At 45.7% G+C, this 21,252-nt stretch overlaps 1 protein-coding gene across 19 annotated transcripts in view; it reads right to left on the reverse strand.

Moving 5' to 3' along the window:
- APBB2 (amyloid beta precursor protein binding family B member 2) overlaps positions 1-21,252 on the reverse strand; it is a 357,050-nt gene that overhangs the window by 91,348 nt on the left and 244,450 nt on the right. For 16 of the 19 annotated variants that reach the window (XM_061164644.1, XM_061164641.1, XM_061164635.1 and 13 more), the window contains 3 exons: positions 13,735-13,797; positions 13,266-13,351; positions 13,111-13,171 (listed from right to left, as the gene is read on the reverse strand). In XM_061164644.1, coding sequence (XP_061020627.1) covers positions 13,111-13,171; positions 13,266-13,351; positions 13,735-13,797 — 210 coding nt within the window. The remainder of the gene's footprint in view (positions 1-13,110; positions 13,172-13,265; positions 13,352-13,734; positions 13,798-21,252) is intronic. The other 3 variants (XM_061164650.1, XM_061164649.1, XM_061164648.1) reach the window with 1 other exon arrangement.

A 21,252-nucleotide genomic window follows, 5' to 3' on the forward strand; every position in this document is an offset into this window, starting at 1 on the left:
TTAACAAAGTCACACAATAGTACTGGGGACAGAAGCTGGGTATTCTCGCTCCTATTTCATACCCTTTCCCCTTGCAACATGGCCCTACATTAGGGACCAAGGCTCTGGCTGTTCTTTCCTCTTTGGTCATTCACTGGGAATCAGCTGCTTCGACAATCCACTAAAACAAATACACACACACACACATAAAAGATAATTTTTTTCCTCTCAATCTTCCAATAGCATGCTTGCAAGGGCATGGGAAGGCCCTCCTCCATGAGAGGAAGCACAGCCCAGAAATGAAAAGCTCGGTCTCTGAAGCCAGGCTGCCCGGGTTCACATCTTAGCTCTGCCATGTATCAGCCATGGAGCTGTGGGCAGGATTCCGTCCCTCAGTTTCAACTAAATATAGGAGAAATAAGAGAACACAGCTCATGGGCCTTGCAAAAAGCAGGCGGTGGAAGCAGGATGTGGGTGTTCGCAACTGCCTTTCACAGAGGTGCCAGATGAGCCTGAAAGGCAGAAAATGAGCTTTTTCTGTCTTTAGCCCCAAACCACCTTGGTATATGTGTATCCCATACACACTAAGCATGAATTTGAGCAAGCTCTGGGAGTTGGTGATTGACAGAGAAGCCTGGCATGCTGCAGTCCATGGGGTCACAAAGAGTAGGACAGGACTGAGCAACTGAACTGAACTGATACACATTAAATGTTCAATGAACATCAGCAATCATCACTGGTATTATCAGAACATAGGCTTTAGAGTCGGCTTCAATCAAGTTCAAATTCATCCACAGAATAGATCTGTCATTTCAGGAAAGTGACTTGGGGTCTCCGAACCTCAATTTGCTCATCCATAAGGTGGGAGGAACAATGTCACCCTCCTTTGCAGGGCTGCTCCGAGAATCAGATGGCCTGCTGCAAGTAAAGCGCCCAGCACACAGATGGAGCCAGAGCTGTTAGTTACCTTCTCCACCCACCCTCTACCACTGCCAAACGACGAAGGTCTACATTGGGTATCCATTCATTTCATTGTTTCCACATCTCAAGCAAAACGTGGCAGACATGTATTAGAATACCTGAAGCAGGAGAGATGTCTTCTTTATAAGGTATTTTATTTACTAAGTGGCATTGCCTCATAGCATTAGGTGAAGAGGGAAAACTGACATTTTCTATAAAAATAAGCTCTAGGTTGTTATCGCTCTCATTTGAACTCATAGCTCTGACAAAATCACAGCTCTCAGAAAGGTTTTTTGAGAAATCATATATTCTGGCTTCTCGGGTCCACGTGTCATTTACAATAGGCCAATATTTCAGCTTTGTTAGAGACAGGGGTGATATGCTGGTCAAACTGACTGTTGGGAATGTGGCTGGAGCAGAAGAGTGGGCCTCAGCTGGGGACCTGGGCCCCCTTCTTGAGCAGCAGGTCTGCTGAGAGAATGAGGGACTGGAAAGGAACCTGAAGGGACACATTTCTGCTCTGTGTCCACAGGAGGTGAACTGTAGCATTGTTTGGCTGGAGATCTGGGTTAAGAATGTGCTGGTTCAGTTTTATTGAAGTGATTTTCAGTCTGAGGATTTCTTAAGGTCAAATTGAATTATTTTTAAGTATTCAAAAACTGAACTGTAATTGATATGTAACATTACGTAAGTTTAAGGTACAACATGCTGATACGTTAATATATTCCAGTAAGATCACCACCGTAGTGTTCATTAACCCCTCTATCATGTTGCATTTTTATCATTTCTCTTTTCTGGTAGGAACAACCAAGGTCTAGTCTCTTAGCAACTTTGACATTTTCAATACAGTATTGTTGACTATAATCACTACACTGTATTGGACCTCCAGCATTTATTTACCTCCTAGTTGCAGGTATGTACCCTTAAACATCTCCCATTTCCCTGTTCTCCAGCCCCTGGCAACCACCATTCTACTCTGTTTCTATGAGTTCAGCTTTTTTAGATTCCACATATAAGAGACATCATACAGTATTTGTCTTTCTCTTAGTATAACACCCTTAAGGTCCACTCACATTGTCACAAGTGACAAGCTGAATAATGTCCCATTGCATAGATATACTACATCTTCTTCATCCATGTGCTGATGGACGCTTACGCTGTCAATTTAAGCTCTTTATGGATTATGCTTAGCGAACTGATCTCAAATGTCTCCCTCAACATAAAGCAACTGAAATTCCACTTATAGATGCAAATTATCTCTCACTTCTTTTAAGTTCAATAACATCGTAACTGTCGTTCTTAAATGTGACCACCACTGTCTCTGCTATTATTTTCTTTTGCTCCCCTCCTTGATCTGATTGATTATATCATCTTGCACACCACAGTCGTTGACTAAGTATAGCATACACAGAACGACTGGATGGATGACTTGGTTGCAGACAATTTGAGGGCTGTCACTCTTGGTGTCAATTTAAGAGACCAAAAATTCACCAGCCTGACTATTAAAACCATTTCCTTAAAAGCACCAGAACCTGGAGCAGAGAAAGACCTCAGTCTTTGATTCTTGTGGCTTCATACTCTGATGAGATTTTAAATAGGAGGCAAAAGAGTGACAGAACAGTGTGGCTTAGTTAAAATGCCTCAGTGTCTGAATCATTCTAATAGTGCTCTAGGAGGAACCACTGTTTCTTTGTCAATTTCATTAACTGAAAATAAAGAAGAAATAGCCACGGTACTACATCAATCCTGGCACCAGCATGAAGTCCTGAGAAGCTAATGCCCAGGACGTGTTGCCTGGAACGCTAGCTTCAGGACCCCTAGGTCCTGAGCAGCTGGCTCTCCCGGAAGGCCCGGCCCCGCGGGATGAAGGCAGTGCTGCCGCTGCTGTGTCTGCCGGAGGCTGTTCAGCTCTGCGACCACCCACAACCCAGAATTCTCAGCCAGGATCTCACCGGGCCAGGACGTCCACCTCTGCCACTGCTGCTGGGGGCCGCCCATCACCTCCCTTGCCTCCTTCCTTCAGGAGGAGGAGAAGTCTGCCCCCTGCAGGGGGCAGCTGCCAACAGTGGGATAACAACGCAGCTCGTTTCAACAGCGCCTTTGAAAACCCAGCGCGCACGCCGCTGCCAAGTCCTCGACTGCTCGTGCAGGCAAGTGAAGTGACCAGAAGTCAGTAAGGGAAAAGGAGACGTGGTTCTGCTGGGAACACAGCGTTATGCGTGGTCATGCTGGCAGATAGAGGAAAGCAGCTTTAGAAACACAAGAGCTGTCCTCTGGGCTGGGAGACAAAATGGGAACCCAAGGCCACTGGCTCAGAGTCCAGGAGGCAGCGAGGGTCGCTCCGCTCCGCAGAACAGCGTGCGGGTCCCCAGTCAGGAGCCTGGCTTGAGGCCTGCTCCCCCCAGACCAGCCGGACACGCCTGGGCAGATGACGCGGCCTCTGGGCCCTCCGTCCTCCTCTCCTAAGGCTTAATGGGACGGCCCTCGTTTCCCCTTTGTGAATGTCAACCTGAAAGCCATCGCATGTGGCCAGGACCTGGCATGTTCATCACTAGCTCTGCGCCTCGGTTTCTTGATTCACCGGTGTTGACAGCCCTGCCCTTCACTGAGGGCATTTTCACCGAACGACTAAAACACGAGAATGACGTGGGCTGTACGTCCCAAAGATGCCAATGATAAAGCTCCCCGTCCCACACGCTCTTAGCAGTGTGACCCTGACGCGCTCCCTGAGGCGGCGGAGCTCGCGTCTGGCTCCTGGCTCTGGGCGGGGCCGCTCTGAGCCACTGAGGAGGGCGGAAGTGACGTGGGGCTGTTTCCTGCCTCCCCAAAGACCACCGCTCTGTGAGAAGGCCGAGCCCCACGGAGAGAGTCTGGAGGAGGAGATGCCCCGTGAAGAGGGCCAGCGGCCGAGGAACACCGAGCCACCAGGCCCGTGAGTGAAGAAGCCATCTCGGAAGTGGGTTCTCCAGCCTCGCCGGCCCCCAGGTGCCCCCGTGTGGGTTAAAAAGGAACGGCACCACTGAGCCCTTCCCAAATTCCGGAACCCACCGGATTTGTTTCATGAGTAAAATAGCTGTCTTAAGCGACCATGTTTTGGTATAGTTTACTACACATGTACGTAGGAAAAGATAGGAGAAAAGATTGTTATCTGCAGTCATGGACAAATACAGATGGTCTCATTTTAACAGACCTGTTCCTAGAAGCATTTGCTGAAAATCAACACAGAATTACACATGAAAATATTTTTTAATCTTCTGCATTTACATTTAAATTTTGGAGGATTGCCCTGGTGGTCCAGTGGTTAAGAAAATCCACCTACCAATGCACAGGGGTCATGGGTTTGATCCCTGGTCTGCTGAGCTCGCAGGCCGCAAATGCTAAGGCCCATGCTCTGCGTCAACAGAAGGAGAAGCCCTTGCAAGGAGAAGCCCACGGACAACAACGAGAGAGTAGCCCCTGCATGCTGCAGCTAAAGAGAGCCCTCACGCAGCAGCAAAGACGCAGTGCAGCCACAAGTAAATCTGGGAAGAGAATCACCAAATCCCACTGCAGTCCAAGTACACTCATTGGTTTAGGCATCATCTCCTTCTGGAAAGCCACATAAGCCATCCTTACTCCCAGCCAGGGTAGATGTCCCTGGCATAGCATCCATTCATGGCACCAGAGCTCAGTGCTGAGCACAATGCCCTGAATTTGCCTGTTTGCTGTCTGCCCCTTGAAGGCAGGGGTCATACCCATTCCTCCTTGTAAGAGTTGAATCACAATGGCTAATGCATAAAGTGTGACTGAGATAGTTCCAACCACCTGACATATTATCTTATGTGTGTATCAATTCACTTAATGTTCACCATAGCTTTGTGGGGTAGGTACTATTATCACGCCCACTCTCCAGATGAGGAAACTGAGGTACACAGAGGCTAAGTAACTTGCCTAGTGTTACCCAGTTAAGTAAGTAGCAGAGTCTGGCTTTGAACCCAAATAGTTGGGGTCCAGAGTCCATGCTCTTGGCCATTATAACACACAACTTCTCCTTTAACATTCAGGATTCAATAAATGTTTTTGATTCAGTTAATGAATCAACAACAGAAATCAAACCCAAGCTTCTCACACAGATGAGGATTTCTAGAAGAAAAAAACCAGTGCCATGTGAACAAAAATCAATTCTAAGAACTATATGCACACATAAAAAATCCCATATAAATGCTAAGTAATGATAACAAATTTGCTACAAAGACCAGAAATAAGCCTGAATGAGAAAAGATACTCCCTACCCCTTCCTGTTTATCTATTAGTGCTAATCTAGTCAGTAGCCACTAATATAATTACTTCAGGAAAATCTATTCTAATAGGAACCAAGGGAGGACACAGATAAATAAAGCTCACATACAAATACTGGAATCTCAAGTTCATTCACCGTTCATTTCTGAAAGTGTCTCTACCAGACCTACTGATCTGTATCATCTCTTGCCCCTTTCTCTCCATCTGGGGCAGGTTATAACAAAAGAGGAAGGAGATAAGCAAAGCTTTCCCAAAAAGCGATGCCTGGGAAAAACACGCTTGATACGCTGAGAACTGGCTGCAGGGGCCGTGATGGAACCGGGAGGCACTGTATACAAAGACTGTAGAGATGCAGGAACACAAAGCCTTGTGGACCAGATTTCACACTTTTTACTGTTGCTACTTGACATGTTGTGTACAGACCAGCAGCATCAGCAGCACGCTGGAGCTTAGCAGAATTGCAGTACCTTGCAGTCTGGCCGCAGGACAACTGAATTCGAATCTGCCAACGTGGGCAGGAAAGTCTGAAAGCACTGAAAAGGACGGGACCACGTGAATGTGGGGGCGGCGGAAAGGCAGGGAGGGGGTCCGTCCTGAAGCAGTGGCTCTCTGGTCCCCCTACCCTGTCTTACCTCCAATATTCCGGCTACCTCCATTCCAAATGCCACACAGCCAGTGACCGGAAAGCTGACGGAAATGGTCACTGGGAGTGGGTGGACACCAACTCAGACTTTGTGGAGTCAAGTGCAACAAACCTAGAGTCCCAGTTCCACAGGCTGTGATAAAAGAATTATTTAACCTGTTTGAAGCACCAATTTCTTATCTGTAATATGTGGGAAATAACCATGGTGCCTTGCATTTGCAGGAAAATTGCATGTTAGTGCCCAACACAGTGTGGGGCGCGGGAGGAGCGTGAGGTCAGAAAAGAGAGCCAGCCCTGCCTCCAACCCTCCAACCCAGCCCGCTCTCTGGATCTGGAGACAGAGCAGACGGAACTATTTCATCTCCAGATGCCAGAGATCAGGACTGCTCATTTCACTTTAGATCTCAGAACCAGACCTCATTCCTCAGAACCAGAAGTGACTTAATAACACTTTCATTTTACAGCCAAGGAAGCTGAAACCCAGATAATTTAATACTTGGGACAATACCATCTTCCTTACCAAGTTTCTCTGTCATGGATGCCAAGGAGCAGTGTTCTAAATGCAGATCTAATTAGTTCTCCTCACAAATATCCTGAAAATGATTTGTTATACACTCAGAGAAGACAGTAGGATGGGGTGATCAGAGGCCCAGAAGACCACCTTCGAATACCGTCTCCACCACTGATTATGTGACCCTAGTAAAGTTATGTACTCAAAATTTCTGGAGCTTACCCTTTCACCTGTAAAGGAGGCCCATCAGATCATCTTCAACATCATTTCTAGCTACAAGCATCACTGACTCAATGGACATGAATTTGAGCAAGCTCCAGGACCATGGTGAAGGGCAGGGAAGCTGGGCACGCTGCAGTCCATGGGGCCGCAAAGAGTCGGACACGCCTGAGCGACTGAACAACAAGCTACACGCAATTCAGTCCAAACGAAATGCCAATTTCTCTAAGGATGTATTTTTCAATACTGTCCACAAGATGGCAGAACACTTCCTTTAGAGAAGTCCAGCACAGTGACATGACACAAAGGGAAGAATTCTAAGGAATTGGTACATATTTTTCAAAGCATTCAGTTTTCAACAATTTAAACATAACTGGATTTATCTTAGTGTTACTCATTCTGGTCAAGCATTTGGCCAGCAATAAGCCACATGCCATGAGAAAAGGAAAGTTGTAAAGGGCTAAATTAGGATTTTAAGGTACGAAAGTAGGAGGAGCACAGTGGGCAGACTGCAGAATGATGGAGATTTACAAGTGCAAGCTACCTGGCCTCCCAAACAGGACAAGAAATTGCCTTCTTGACAAACTGAAGCACAAAAGGCAATTATCTACAAAATGTTTGGACATACAAACATTTAAAAAGCATTTTCACATAAAGAATCTGAAAAAGAAGAGATACATGTATGTGTATAACTCAGTCACTTGGCCGTATACCTGAAACTAACACAACACTGTTAATCAATTATTCTCCAATATAAAATGAGAAGCTTAAAAAAAGCGTTTTCACAGGGAAAAGTGACACAAAATAGACAAAGAAAAAAATAGATTACAGTTTTGAATTTGAAAATGCAGAGAGATTAAATACCCTGTGCTGTCCTGAAACCAAAGAATGATGTAGAAGAATGACTGGTAAAATCAGAAGAGAGTGTTTAGTTAACAGCTTTGTACCACTATTCAGTTTTGACAAGGACACTACGGTTATTTATGCAAAAGAAAGGGACGCTGGGTGATGGGGACAGAGGAACTCTGTACTATCTTTGCCTCTTTTCTATATATCTCAAATTATCCCAAACCGAAGTTTTCATTTTAAAAATGGATAGAAAAGCAAGAGGAAAAAACAGCCAAGAAAGGAAAGAAACATAGAGTTCCATAATAAACGCAGGGTTTTGTAATGGACAAAACTAATGTCCTATATGCTGGTAACTTAGGGGGAAATTTAAAGTAGGAGGTAGTAGCGCACATGCAATACAACTAATAATGTGAATAAATAAAAATGACAAAGCCGAGAGAGCAGTGGGCATCGGACAAAGGTGTCTTTTGGGCTATTACAGATGGAATTACATGCTGCTGCAGCCTTTCTGAAAAACAATTTTGCAGTAAGTGACAGAAGCCATAAGCCGATAGCCTTTGACCTGGTAATACTGGTTTCAGCAATCTGTACCGAAGCAATGACTTAAAGGGAAAAAAAGCCACCTATTTTTATGAAGTTGTAGCTCTGCTCTGTAGTACTGGAAATTGTATGACTACTGAGTGCCTAGACAGATTATGGCGCAATTAATTAAGTGGAATATTATTAATATAATGGAATAAAGAATAATAAATCTGAGAACTGTGGAAAGGAACAGGTAAAATAATTTTTTAAGAGCTCAGTACATGCAGTGTAGTATCCTGGATTAGGTCCTAGAACAAAAAAAAGGGTATCAGTGGGAAAAATTGGAAAAGGGGAATGAACAAAGCCTATTTTAGTTAGTAATATGGTCTCAGTATTATTTTCTTACTTTGGATAATTGTCCATGATTATGAAGATGTTATTATGGGAAGATAGGTGGAAGGTAATATGGGAATTCAGTCTTGGTGACCTTTGTATAAATATATAATTATCTTAAAAGAAAAAGTTAAAAGAGCTCAGAATTATATACAAACTTATGCATACACGGCAATCAGCTAAAAAACACATTCATTGTATAAAAAAGTAGGTCAGCTCATAAAACACTGTCAGAGTTATAAAAATACTTTGCTCTTGTGGGAGGAGGGAGGTGGTGTGGGAAGAGATCATTTATGCTGGTACTTAGATTTTCACTGAACAACTGATTATCAGGATGTTTAGACTCAGAATGGCTGGAGGGACTTTTGAAGTATTCACATCCTGATGGCCTAAAAACAACTTTTATTTTTCCAGCAACTAGGTTTCATTGAGGGAGTAAGGAAGACACTTTCTCTAACAATCTATTTATTCCTCAGGGACTGTATTTAGAATTCCATCGTACATGAAATTAAATATTTTTTTCCCCCTAAAGAAAGGACACCTTCTGCTTGTTTACAAGGCACTTAGTTCCTGGGTTGTTGGCAAATTAAAAAGACTGGAAAGGGTTAACGAAAGATACCCTTTAGATATCTTTAGATCTATGGAAAGCTTGAACATCTGGGAACCTAGATCTCGCCACTTCTGCCTCCTTAGGGGCCCCCGCAGCACGAACAGGCCAGGAGACACCAAGAGGCAGGTGGGGCAGGCCGGGGGTGGTGGCGACCGGGAAGCCCTCCAAAGTGGCCTCATCAATGTCAGTTCTAAACCAACGGACTTATTCCCCACTTGCAAACAAATAATTTCACTTAGTGTTGTTGGAAACAGCACTGAAGGATTATCTTAAGTCTTCCCTGCAGGGCTTCCCCTGGCCCACTTCCATCGCAGGGTGGCGAGACCCTGCATCCCGAGGGGCACAGCGAGACTCCTCAGTCTCCCCAAAGGGCTCCATGTGTGGGGCTCTGCCAGCTGCCAGCCACTCGATGAGCCCCACTCCCGCCACCTCGGGCGCCCCCCGCCCCCCTGTCCTTCCTCCTGTTTCGGCCCAAGTTTTATCAAAAGCCTGGTTGAAATGACACCACTGATGGATGGTCTGAAAAAACCTGTGGCCCATCCATTTCACTTCTAGACTTCACCTCTGACTCAGGTCAGACCAGAAAGCTGGTCCACACTGTCATAATTCTCCACCAATTTACTTGAAATGGGTTTGCCCTTTGCTTCCAATGAGCAAAATTCAAATTTCTCTCTCTCTCTGTGCATAAGTACGTGTGTGTGTGTTCAGTCCAGTTCAGTTGCTCAGTCGTGTCCGACTCTTTGCGACCCCATGAATCGCAGCACGCCAGGCCTCCCTGTCCATCACCAACTCCCGGAGTTTACACAAACCCATGTCCATCGAGTCGGTGATGCCATCCAGCCATCTCATCCTCTGTCGTCCCCTTCCGTCCCTCTGTCATCCCCTCCTGCCCTCAATCCTTCCCAGCATCAGGGTCTTTTCCAATGAGTCAGCTCTTTGCATGAGGTGGCCAAAGTACTGGAGTTTCAGCTTCAACATCAGTCCTTCCAATGAACACCCAGGACTGATCTCCTTCAGGATGGACTGGCTGGATCTCCTTGCAGTCCAAGGGACTCTCAAGAGTCTTCTTCAACACCACAGTTCAAAAGCCTCAATTCTTCGGCACTCAGCTTTCTTTATGGTCCAACTCTCACATCCATACATGACCACTGGAAAAACCATAGCCTTGACCAGACGGACCTTGTTGGCAAAGTAATGTCTCTGCTTTTTAATATGCTATCTAGGTTGGTCATCACTTTCCTTCCAAGGTGTGTGTGTGTATCTATATACAGACTTCAAATATATATATGAATATTTGGAGTATATTGCTGAGGACACTGATCACATTAATTGATGGTGGCCCCTAAGTGAAGCTCCAACTGAGACTTTTTTGGGGGCAATCTAGTGAGCATGGGCTCTGGAGCCAAATCCTGACTCTGCTCTTTAACTGGCTGCTTAATTCCTATGCTTCAGTTTCCTTATCTGCAATAATGATACTGAGTCCCTTAAATTTTTGTGAGGATGAGAGTTAACAGCAATGAAGTCTTTAGGACTATGGCAAAAAGTGAGTACTCAATAAACATTCATTATTATGAGTGTTTTATAATAGAGCCCTGGAAAATCCATTACATTCCAAAACGACCTGAGATGCTTCTACCTCATGCACAGTGCGGGCACAGAAGGCAGGGGTCTGAAACCCTTCTCTCCTCCCAACAGGCTTGGGGTCTCCAAGAGTGCCAGTGACTCTCTATAGCAGGGGGACCTTCAGAATCTAGGGTGGGGTGGGGGAGTTAGAAGCATGTGTTGTTTGCAGAAGTTCTTACAGGATTCTGAGATGCCCTTACAGGAATTCATACCATTTACTGTCAGAATCCTCAATGAAAATAATCACCAGGAGGCACAAAAATGAACCCAAAGGTCAATGTTCACAACTGTGCCAAGTCCTATATGCTGAAAAACCACACTTTTTCCTTCTCCCCAGTCTGATCTGTCCTAACTCCATCTACTGTCCCAGTACAGACAGATGCACTGATTATTCCATTATGTTTTCTGTGGCTTCTAAGTGTTCTTATAAGTCTCCTCAGATCTTTTATGGAACAAAGAAGGATATAAAATAAATAATACAATACACACACTTTTTGTTTTGAACTAAGTACAACTTCAGTTACTTATGAGAAAGCTGAGCCTCCTTATTCACACAAATTCCTAATAGGTGCTGGAATAGACATGCTGGCGATAGAACAGGAGAAGATCAAGGATTCAGTAAGCAATAAACTGGGGGGGGGGGGGGGGGCAGAGAAAGTGTCATCTTAGGTAACAGCTCAGCCAGGCCTCCTGTTCCTGTTACTAATTTGATCTGTGTTCTGTTCATCCTTCTCCTGGTCCCTCTCAGTCTCACACTCAGCTTTACAGACATCACTGGTCCAGCCCTTCCGGGTAAAGCAAAATAATACTGCTGCTCACCCTTCTTCCTCCGGCCTTTGCTGACAGCCCTCGTAAAACACCTGGCAGAAAAGCAAATTATTCACAGCTCACCTTCCTGTGTTACTGCGTTCCTTCCCTTCCATACCATGCAATTTATCTTTAAAGGTCAGGGTGTCAGCAGCAGACCAAGAACTTGTTCAGAACCCCGCTGGCTCTGGAGCAGCCATCATCCAACCAGGATGTGCTTAGAACGAAGCTCCGCAAATTAAGAGCAATGGAGATTTCAACTGCGAGTCCTGGGATTCTCACAGAACCAATGGCAATATGGCAGCTTCCAGCCTAGGAGCCAAGGTTTTGAACCTGAGTGGTGCTCCCCACTTAACTACTGCTACAGGAACCTATTTGCTGTTTCATGCATAGACACAGATCTGCTCTGGGGTTCAGAAGAATATCTAAGTCCTGCTACATAAGATGCAAATGAAAATGTGTTAAAAAGCAGTGGGAAAAAAGCTATAAAAAAGTACTGACATGAAGCTTTTTCCTTTCTTCTGCATTCTTTCTCTAGATTCCTAATGGTTTTTTTTACATTTATTCAGTGTTGTGCTCTCTCGAGGATGGGGATACTTACAGGGTGAGTGCAAACCACCGCAGGCTGCTCATCCCCACAGACCATCAGCTGCTGGGCTGATGTACCATGCCCTGGCCAAGAGTGGGGAAAGTGAGCCAGGAATCCCCTTTCCCATGGACCCACCACCCTAGCTCACAGTAAACGGACGACCCTCAGTCTATTACAACACCTGTGTTGGGGGATGCTAGGTACCTGGATTGGGGGTGGGCGGGGGCCCATGGTGTCACCCACTGAACACATCGCTATGCTGTCTGCCCGGGTTGGGCCGGTCGGTCACCTAAGACACCATGGAGACCGCGTGCCCGGCACAACCCTCCCCACGCTCACACCCAGCCCCATACAGGGGTTGAAGGCAACAGCAAGGGGTGGGTAGGGGCAGGGATAGGGAGGCTGGCAGAGCCTGAGGTGCCAAGGAAAGGGGAACAGGCAGCCGAGAAGCAGAGGTAGGGAGGTGGCAGGACTGCGCTTCAGCCAAGGCTCCAGCCCCGCAGCACACGCTCCACCGCCTCACTGGACGTTGCTTAGAAAACACGAAGTCAAAGGCAAAAGCTTAAAGAGCATCCGGTGAGCGACTGCACAGAGAAACACAGGGCCCTGACTCGGGGATCAACGGGCAACTGTGACAGCTCACACCCAGCATCAGAAGTCCAGAGCGAGCTCACGCTCACGTTCCACATAAAGCAGGCCGGTGTTTACGAAGGGATGGCAAGGAGCTTCCACTGTGCATATGGATGAGGCTGCCCTGCAGGAGACGGGCGTGAGGGGTCCAAGCACCTGTTCAATTCCCCTTCCTCTGCCTTTCAGGGCAGAGCCTGGCTTATCTTCAAAAGCTTCTGGAGCCCACCTGTTCAAACAATAATCTTATCGCGTTGCACAAAGAACTGATGGAGTGAGATACAAGCAGAGTTGTGATGATTACAGAAACCCTCCCAAACCTAACTTGGCCAAAAGGATTTACTTTAAGTGTGAGGGAGATTAGAACGAGAGAGGACTCAGGGATAATTGCTTATTAAGTGGCTCTAGGTTGATAGTTTGTAAAAACTGGGCCGTTATCCCAAATCATTATTCTGATGCAAGAATATAGCCTGGTCACTGAAAGCACACTTCTTACAAACCTTAGCTTCCGGGTCACTGTTGATGCTACAAGAATCATCATCATCGGCATGTGGAGCGTTTCTAGAAAGAAAAACAGAAAATGGGACTTAGGATTCTATTGCAATCTCCAGCTGCACAAAGCCACACCTCCTGGCGGGTGCGTCCAACGCCCTACCTGAGTTTCAAGGATGCATAGCGCAGGGTGGCTCCTTCAAACTCTTTTAAACTGGGGTCCGGATTGACTGTGGCCGCGTGCAAATCCTAGAGGAAATGAGATCCCTGTTAATGCAGAAAGGCAGAAGGCCTAGCATGCGGCCTCAGATATCAGAGGGGAGAGAGGTCCTCCCAGCGCGAGGCAGAGATTGTACGTGAGCTCAGGCAGAAAAAAAGGCATGCATGGGCTGCTGATGCCGGCTCAGTGCAAATGCCGGTTCTTAAAAGACAGCAGGAACCTGGGGCGACCAGTCTGAAGTCATTCACAATGGGAGACATCAAAAAAAGCGACATGTGTGAGCCCCACCGCTTGAGCCAGAAGCCCCTCAGTCCATCCCTGCAGAATGCATGATGTTCACAAAGAAGATGCAGCCACAGCCATGCAAAAAGGACAAAATATTGAATGAGCTAAAATCTGACCATATACTTGCCTTCCAAATGTCACTATTAATCTTTCCCCCATTCAGAACAGCAAAATCACTCCATGGCTGTTTCTAGACATGTAATTATTCACATAGGAAAAAGCACATTGATTTAAAAAAAAAGAAAATAATAAAAGGTAGAAAAGGAAAGAAAAGAAAAGAAAACACACACACACACAAGACACTGTTGTTAGCATTGATATTCACAGATGGGTTAGGGAACAAATTCACTCTGACAGCAACATGTAGCTTGCTCTCCCTAGATCCACATCGTCACTAGAGGCCCAGGGCAGGGGGGTGCTTTAATTACTTACCAAGACAAATGGCTGAATGTTATTACCAGACAGTGAAGTTACTATCTATATGTGGTCTTAAAAGCACACAATATGCATCAAAGTATTAAAGGCCTAGCATACCTAATTCCGTAAGAATTTTTTCTCTTCTATTGACCAAAAGAACTGTTTTCTTGAGGTATGCTGGTCAATGAGCTGGTTGAAAACTGGGGAGTGTCCATAGCTAGTGGCATAACAAAACTAGGGGCCAAATTATCTCCACTTAGGAAAAAAACAATAATAAAGGAGGGTAAGGAACCCTGCCTGACCTCATCTTGCTGAGATTTAATCTAATAAAAAAAGTGTCTAGACAATCTAATGTAAATTCCCCTCATTCATACAAAGCTCTACCTCCTTGCCACCCAAGCCTCTTCACAAATTAATATTTGATCACAAAATGCTTTCCTAAACACAGTTATAGGACAAAGCCTGAAGCCTTGCCTTGCTGGCAAACCTCTTACAATAGACCTAGAATCTAAACGACTCCTTCCTTTATTAACCTTGGATAACATGGGAACAACTTTTTTCTTTCTACTCCATTAACTGAATACTCAAATATTTTCCATGTGACGTTTGGGGAATTAAATGACACTAATAAGACACCCAGGTACACTCTCATGAACTTGTTCCACTGATTTGTCAGGCAGATCTCTTTTCTTGAATAAGCCAACAGGAGAAACTCTTCCACTAAGTAACTTTTCAACTAAAGTTCTTTGAAAATGAGACGGGAGTATTGACCCATAGCTTCGGCACACAATGAATACAATTTTCAAAGCCACTCAGAACAGAAGTGGCTGAGTTCAAATGTCCCGGGTGTTGACAAATGCATTTACTTGGCTCTGAAGGCCTCTCTATGGGAAAAATCATCACAAATTTGGATCTATCATCACTGCACAGCTGGTGTTACTGTTGCTTTCTTTTCTGGATTAGGCGGCTGACCTGCAGTTTTTTAAACTTAGACCACTGTGTCTATTTATTTTTTAAAATGATCTCTTACTGAGCACAGAACAGGAAAGTTGTCCAGCCCCCCACCTCTTTCCTCACTCCATCCTCCAAAAAGTATTCGGTTTTCACTGAGGAGAAAATACTACAGGAAAATCTTCAACCTGTCAGTTGGGGGGACCTGTGAACCCCCTAACATGGGTGTGGGGTTTTGTGTTCTATCCCTAACTGCCTTCTTGTGAAGAAAATTTTTAAAAAGGCATGTGTCTGACAAAAGTAATCTGAAATCAGAAATCATACTCCAAAAACACTGTGTTGGGATTATAGAGAGTGAAAGAAGAGCATTTTTAAAAGCAAGTATTCAGAAAAGGCTCTGGCATTTAATCAGACATTTCTTTGTACGCGTGTTTAAATTTTTTTACATTTATATTTACTCTTTGGATGCAAGAGTCCCTGCAAAGTAGAAGTTGATTATGCGTCCAAGACTATATGAATTCAGCTCTCATGCTACGGAGACATAAGTCAACAGGCAAACTTCCTACAATCACCTTTCATAGATTTAAATAAACAAAGGTAATATACAGTGATTTTGCAAAATCTTAAAATAACATGTAAGTATTCCTAAATAAACCCTTTAGCACGGAACTCAAGCAAAGAAAAATGGAAACTAGTGTTATTTACTATGAACAAGCCAGTGTTTTTTTCCCTCCTAAATTTAAAATCTTCACTGACAATGAAGATGAGAAATGTTCTCCTTCACGTAAGTGACCATAATTTTTCTTTTTTAAAATCAAGGGCAAAAATAAATAAATAAATAAATAAAATCAAGGGCAGTGAAGGACAAAACAACTTGTCTTAAATTTTAAGAACGATATCGCCTATTCATCTGTTTTTTGTTTTTTTAATGAAGAGAGAATACACCATTTTAGCTAGTAATTTAAAGAAAAAAGAAACCAACAGAGATGCTTGGGTTCTACAGAAAGTCTGTAGTTTGGGTGATGGGAGTGAGGGATGAAAGAAAAGAGAAAGATAATAAAAGAGGAAAAGGCAGGTGGCGTAACATGCCCTAGGAAAGACAGACACAGGATAGAAATAAAGGGAGGACAGAGACCATCCTCCGTGAGCAACAACCTCTAACTGATCATCTCTCAGGAATGCAGCTAAAGAGCCCTGCAGAGCTGAGAGATGCTGGTGTCGGCATCATGGTGGGCACACACTCTCCTGGTGCTGCCATGCCCCTGGCCAGGCTGCAGCAGCCCTCATCCTGATTATGGTGATCACGCTCAGGTCTGCGAGAGCCCCAAAATCTGAGCTCTGGGGGGCTGACCTGGCACCTGGGGCATGGCACCTGCCGTGACCCTTCATGACCTTTCAGCATGGTGCTCTTCATAACCCCTTAAGGTAATCTGACTGTATTAAACTTCGACTACTGAGAGTTTTCTTCTTCCAGATTTCTCTTCCAGGATCTTAGAAAGCAGTTCCTCAAACCAAACAAAAATGATGCACTGTCCTTCTGCTGGAAGAAAACTAAGAGTTGATCCTTTGACAAGGTCAACAGAGTTTTCCTGGGGATGAGGTCCAAGGGGATGAGAAAGTCCCTGGAGGTGCTATGAACGTCTCTATGAAGTGGTATCAACATGCAAACTGGAGCGAAAGAGTGAAGGGCTGAGCCCGCTGACAGCTGGGCGGACAGGAAAGCACATGAACATTCCACAGTGGCCTTGATGAAGCCATGATCACCTCACTTCTGCATGCTCTTCAGAAGCTATGAAGTCAACACAGCCGTCCGGGAAGCTCGGGTTCAAACCCTGCCTCTGCCCTCACCTGCTCTGTGAACTCAGTTCCCTACACATCAGACAGGGCTAAAGAGACTCCCCACCAGAGCGTGGATGCCAAGAGGTCAAGAACGTGAGCCCTTAGCGCAGGGGCTGGCTGCCCGAAGGTGCCCAGGAAACAGCACTGTCCTTATCCTATACTCTTGCCATGGAGAAAATAAATAAAGGCATTTAAGAATAAAATGTTTGAGAGCCCAAAGACTAGAGAGCATTATCAATTATGCTTTATAATCCTCTTCTGTCAAGATTTGAGCTGTGGTCTTGATCATAAATGGCAGAGCACCTGGAATTCTGAATAGGCCAGTCAGTGTTAATGAGCACTGTATCCATGTACATGGGTTTATTTTTTCCTTCTTTTAAAACTGCTTTCTATGTTTTGTTGGATGCAACACTATCAAAAGAACAGTTATGGTTTGTCACGCAAACATAATACAAGCAGTTTTTTAAAAAAAAATCTAACTAGAAAACAGATTGACAAATGCTTGTGGAATTAAATTAGTCTGTGTGAGTAGCAGCACAGTTTAGAAACTATAAACCAGAGAAAAGTCAGGAGAGTCTGGGCTCTGGTGCCGGCTCTGTGGCTACAGTAAGTCAGCGAAGAGCTCCCTCCCGCTACAAAGCCAGTTTATTCCTTCCTTCAGCAAATACTTAATGAACGTGGCCACATACCAGGCATTGTGCCAAGTACTGAGGATGCAAGACGAGGGGGGTAGGTCCCAATCCCTCAAAGAGGGAGGCTGGCATGCCTCAAGTAAGAATACTACAAAGAGACACAATGCAATGAAGATCAAAGGGCTCAGAAAGTAGGCAAATGAGAGCAATGATTCCCAGGAGATGCTAAGATGAGGCCAAAGTATTTAAGCAGAAGTGACACATAAATAAAAACAGACTAGATTCACTAGAAGACCAGCTTTTGTAATCCCTCGGCATAAAATTTCCTGGAAAGCATAAGATTTTTTTTTCCCCCTTTTTTGGAAAATTGCAAGTTGTTCAGCTGTGTCTAACTCTTTGAACCCCCATGGACTATAGCCTGCCAGGTTCCTCTGTCCCTGGAATTCTCCAGATAAGAGTAATGGAGCCATTCCCTTATCCAGGGGATCTTCCCAACCTGGGTTTCGAACCTGGGTCTCCTGCATCACAGGCAGATTCTTCACCATCTGAGCCAACAGGGAAGTACCCCTCCTTTTGCAGGTGGGGCAAAAGCATGTGATAAAGGCAGATTCTCAGGCCTCAGCCTTAGAGAGTCTAGTTCAGTGGCCTAGGGTAAGACCAAGGAGTCAGCATGTTCTGCAAGCCCCAGAAGTTACCCTGGCCACAGTCCTTGGTTCAGTGGGCTGAGAAATACTGCCATAGCATTCACTAGCCCCTTCTGGAAGGTTCCTGCCAGTTCTGAAATATCAAGGCTCCGTGAACAGGTCAAGAAGCTCAGGAAAATGATGACAGACCGGTCCCTTTATGTTGCCGTCTTACTTCTCAATGGACGTGGAAATCCTCAGGTTCTAAAGCAATGCTTGGACGCTGTTCTCCTGGGGACTTAGCTGCACAGGCCCCTCCCAGACGCCAGGAGTGATGCAGCAGGAACGCAAAGAGATCACAGTCCCGAAACGACTGGGCCCCCCTTGCTCTGCGGCCACTTTTCCCCCCTTGCCCTTATTCTTAAGGAACTGGGAACGCCTTCAGCTGGGAAGAGTCTAGGGAAGACTTGCTCACGGGCCAACAGTTACTCATTAAAATATTTTGTGGAGCTCCCTCTTCTCTCTAAGATGCAACATCTAAGTCAGTTGGAACAAACTGATGGATTAGGGGGGAGACCGTCGCTGGGCCAGATTTCAGCGGCAAGTGCTTCCCGTCCAGTTTATAAACTTGCAAAAATACTGCTGGCGTCTGCAGAGGAAACACTATGCGTTGCACTTAACACTTCCCTGGTGAACTTTGGAATGTGAAATGTACAATTTTCAAACTGTAAGGAAGCCTTCAGGCCTAGGCTTTTGTGAAGCTTAGTCAACAGATTTGGCACTTACTTTTTTTTTTAAGCCAGCTCAGGAAAAAGCTGTATAAAAATATGCATTTCTAACACGACATATTACAAGTTTCTTCTCACCCTTAACATTTTGCTTTCTCTCATGTTTCCAAATTAGTCAAAATAGATTCTATTTAAGGATCAAAGAAATGTCATTAGAGAAATAACCATTTTTTCTCAACTGTTATTAGCACCTGCGGCTGAGTACCAAAGAATTGATGCTTTTGAACTGTGGTGCTGGAGAAGGCTCTTGAGAGTCCCTTGTACAGCAAGGCAATCAAAGCAGTCAATCCTAAAGGAAATCAACCCTGAATATTCACCGGAAGGACTGATGCTGAAACTGAAGCTCTAATACTTTGGCCACCTGATGCGAAGAGCCGACTCATTGGAAAAGACCCTGATGTTGGGAAAGACATAAGGCAGGAGCAGAAGCAGATGACAGAGGATGAGGTGGTTGGATGGCATCACCAACTCAATGAACATGAGTTTGAGCCAACTCCAGGAGACAGTGAAGGACAAGGAAGCCTGGCATGCTGCCGTTCATGGGGGTTCATGGGGTCGCAAAGAGTCAGACACAACTTAGCAACCGAACAACAACACAATGTTATGAAAAGAAGTCATTTCCTAGAGGGCTCTGCATATGTAACCACCCTCCCCTGGAGTGAGATGAAGACATCCAAGGCTCTCCAAAGCCCCTGATAAACACAGGGTGAAGCCTGGGGTGAAGCCAGGGGCCAGCACACCTCCACTCAGGCTTGACTCCACCAGGGGGTAGGGGTGTAATTCTGGGTAAGCTCCCTCACGTCTCCATGTGGGTTCTCAAATATAAAAAAGGAATGACAACTATCGTACAGATACATAGGGCTTTCTGAGGAGTAAGGAGATAAGCCATGAAGCTGGTGTTGTAAATACTTGACTTCCCTTAGCGCCTCTGCTTTAATATCCTTGTCAGCACCTGGGAACAGGGAAGGCTGGGTCTCCCCCAACCTCTTCTCTCTACTACCTGCTTATCCCTCTGCCCCTAGGATTTCAACGTACTGCCTTTTATATCTGCTTGGTTCTTTGACTCTGTGGATGGCCGTATGCACAGGGAGCAATGTGCATGAAGCAAACAATCAAAAGGTTGATCTGAAGAACATCATCCCACTGGTCTATTAAAGTGCTGGGTATGAGCCTGTCTCTGAAATGTCAAAAAGCTACACATCTGTTAACATGTGTCTTGGAGGGATAAGACTTTATCCAACATGATGGCTACAGAAGAGAGGAACAGAGCCAACTTCAAGGTGGAAATTCACCCAGTAATGGGGCAGACCACAGGATCTGGAATTGAGAACTGGGCATCTGCCCACCCTGACCTGGTTACTCAGCTCACTGAGTCCCAGTTACCTCTTAAAAGTGGGAAACAGAAGAGCTGTCTTCTCTGCCACATGAAGAGTCTTAAAGGGAACAAATGAAGTGACATTTATGAAAATATCCTGAAAGCTACAATAAGTCATGAGTAGCCACTGAGAGGCTGAACAGTGCAGATGTGATGGAAATACTGAATTCCAGGAGAGGAACTGGGTGGGCAGGCAGGCAGGCCTTGGGACACAGTTTGAGCTGGGAAGGGGGCTGGGCAGGGGAGGGGGGGAGGGAAGCAGGCAAGGTTGGGGGCAGAGCAGGTGACAGTGGGTGTCAGAAGGAGGCTTAGGGATGTGAATGTGGACTCTGCCACCTGATCATCTTCCCCGGGGTCAGCAGCCCACCTGCGCTGTTTCCCAAGACTTTATGCAGAAAATATGAAAACAAAAAGTCTTCCACGTTAATCACAGAAGCAAAACATCTGAGTCACTTAAACCCCGAGATGCCCACCTTGGGCCTCACCCCACCCACGCCGCAGCCTCAGGATGCGGGCTTCAGGACAAACTTCATTTCTTCCATATACGGAAGACGAGAGGCTCACTGAACAGAAACAGTCTCTCAAAGTCAGTCTGATCATCTCACCTCTGGACAAAGAGAAAGCAGGTGGGCTGAAATCTCAGAGCCAGGGAAGCCCCGTGAGGAGAGCTCTGGCCTGGAATTCAGGAGGATTTGGGAACCCTGAGTTCTAGACCCAGTGTGGCTGCTGGTCCCTGGCCTCTCTCTGCCTCGGCTTCCCTGTCTGTGACGGATGGACACTGGTGCCGGATGCCCCCTTCCCACCCTGGCATTCTCAGCTTGCAGGGCTCTCCCTGGAGGTGAGGATGGTAAAGGGGTGCAATAGGAGAGTCTCTAACAGAGATGCCAAGCAGTGCAGGGGAAGATGAGAGAGGACCTCTGCATCTCACTGAGGGCCCAGGGGTGTCCGGGTCCACTCGGCTCCTGGGAGCCGCTCTGAGGTCCAGGGAGAAATGCCAAGAGGCACCTGGGCTGGCATGGA

The sequence above is a fragment of the Dama dama genome, chromosome 17 (genome assembly GCF_033118175.1).
Source record: "Dama dama isolate Ldn47 chromosome 17, ASM3311817v1, whole genome shotgun sequence".
Lineage (NCBI taxonomy): Eukaryota > Metazoa > Chordata > Mammalia > Artiodactyla > Cervidae > Dama > Dama dama.